The 1138-nt window shown below is 50.1% G+C and overlaps 1 protein-coding gene across 1 annotated transcript in view; it reads right to left on the minus strand.

Annotated features, from left to right (window-relative positions):
- Positions 1-1138, minus strand: part of wdr7 (WD repeat domain 7) — a 133029-nt gene that overhangs the window by 30778 nt on the left and 101113 nt on the right. Inside the window, exon 23 of the mRNA XM_015391739.1 lies at positions 395-581. Coding sequence (XP_015247225.1) covers positions 395-581 — 187 coding nt within the window. The remainder of the gene's footprint in view (positions 1-394; positions 582-1138) is intronic.

A 1138-nucleotide genomic window follows, 5' to 3' on the forward strand; every position in this document is an offset into this window, starting at 1 on the left:
TCATGTTTTGGGTGTACTATTCCTTTAAGAGAGTTCTACTGCCGCCCAGAACCAGACCTCGTTCATCCCATCTGCCTGCTAACGTGCCAGAAAGGTTGGCTGGTCTGAGCAGATTTACGGCTGAAGAGGAGCCGCTTATTCTGCAGAAAGAAAAAAACAAAAAAAAGGAGAAAATGTCGCCTTTAAGTCTGATTTTATGGATAAAAAACCAAAAACCAAAATCAAAACAAGTTGCTGAGAAACGAGCTTCAGTGTGAAGTTCTGCTCTATCTGAGCAGATGTTTGATCGGATGAGCTCTGGGTGTGAAACGGGTCACGTCTGCATCGATTTAATAACGCTGCGTGTGTGTGCGTGTGTGTGTGTGTGTGTGTGCGTGTGTGTGTGTACACTCACTTGGCCAGCTGCTTCTCTGCGTCCGCGCACAGCTCCAGCATTCCCATGAGCACCGCCGACACGTCCATGTACGGCTCCCAGACGGTGAAGCCTCGGCCGATCAGATCGATGGCGGTGCGGCGGATGGTGCTGTGGGCGGGAAGCTTGGGGCTGGGGGGCTGCAGCAGCAGGAAGGTCAGCGCCTTACCTGGAAACACAGCCCAGGGAGCCGCAGTCAGAGCTGAACAAACTATCCTCAAAGTCAGAGACAATCTGAAAGGTTACAGCTTCTCAGTCAGACGGTGATTGGAGAACGGACCATGGAGGCGGACTGAAAGAGACGCTGAGGAACCGCACTGATCCGGTTCATCATCCCTTTATTAAACCAGGAACTGACTCATCGTCAACATCTCAAACCGTCTCACAGCACGAAGTAGGCAAAAAGATGGCAAGAAACCAAGAGCAGAGGAGAAAAAAGTTATGAACATGGACGGTTCTGAAGGTTTTGGGTCCAAAGAAACCCGACCAGAACCAGGATCCACACATGACAGAGAGAAGAACCTTTCCAGCAGAGGCTGACCTACCAGAGTTACTCTGGAGCTTCAACAGGAACCAGAACAGCATCTCAGAAGGCCTCCCTGCCACTGCAACAACATCGCTTATTGCAAAAAAATAAAAATATTTGCCATGGAGGACTTCCGGTGGACGCAGAGCAAGATGGCAGCATAAGTTCAGGCTCCCTCGTCGAAGAAACAAAAAAACCTC

This window comes from Cyprinodon variegatus, unplaced genomic scaffold (assembly GCF_000732505.1).
Source record: "Cyprinodon variegatus isolate N-32 unplaced genomic scaffold, C_variegatus-1.0 Scaffold558, whole genome shotgun sequence".
Classification (NCBI taxonomy): Eukaryota; Metazoa; Chordata; class Actinopteri; order Cyprinodontiformes; family Cyprinodontidae; genus Cyprinodon; species Cyprinodon variegatus.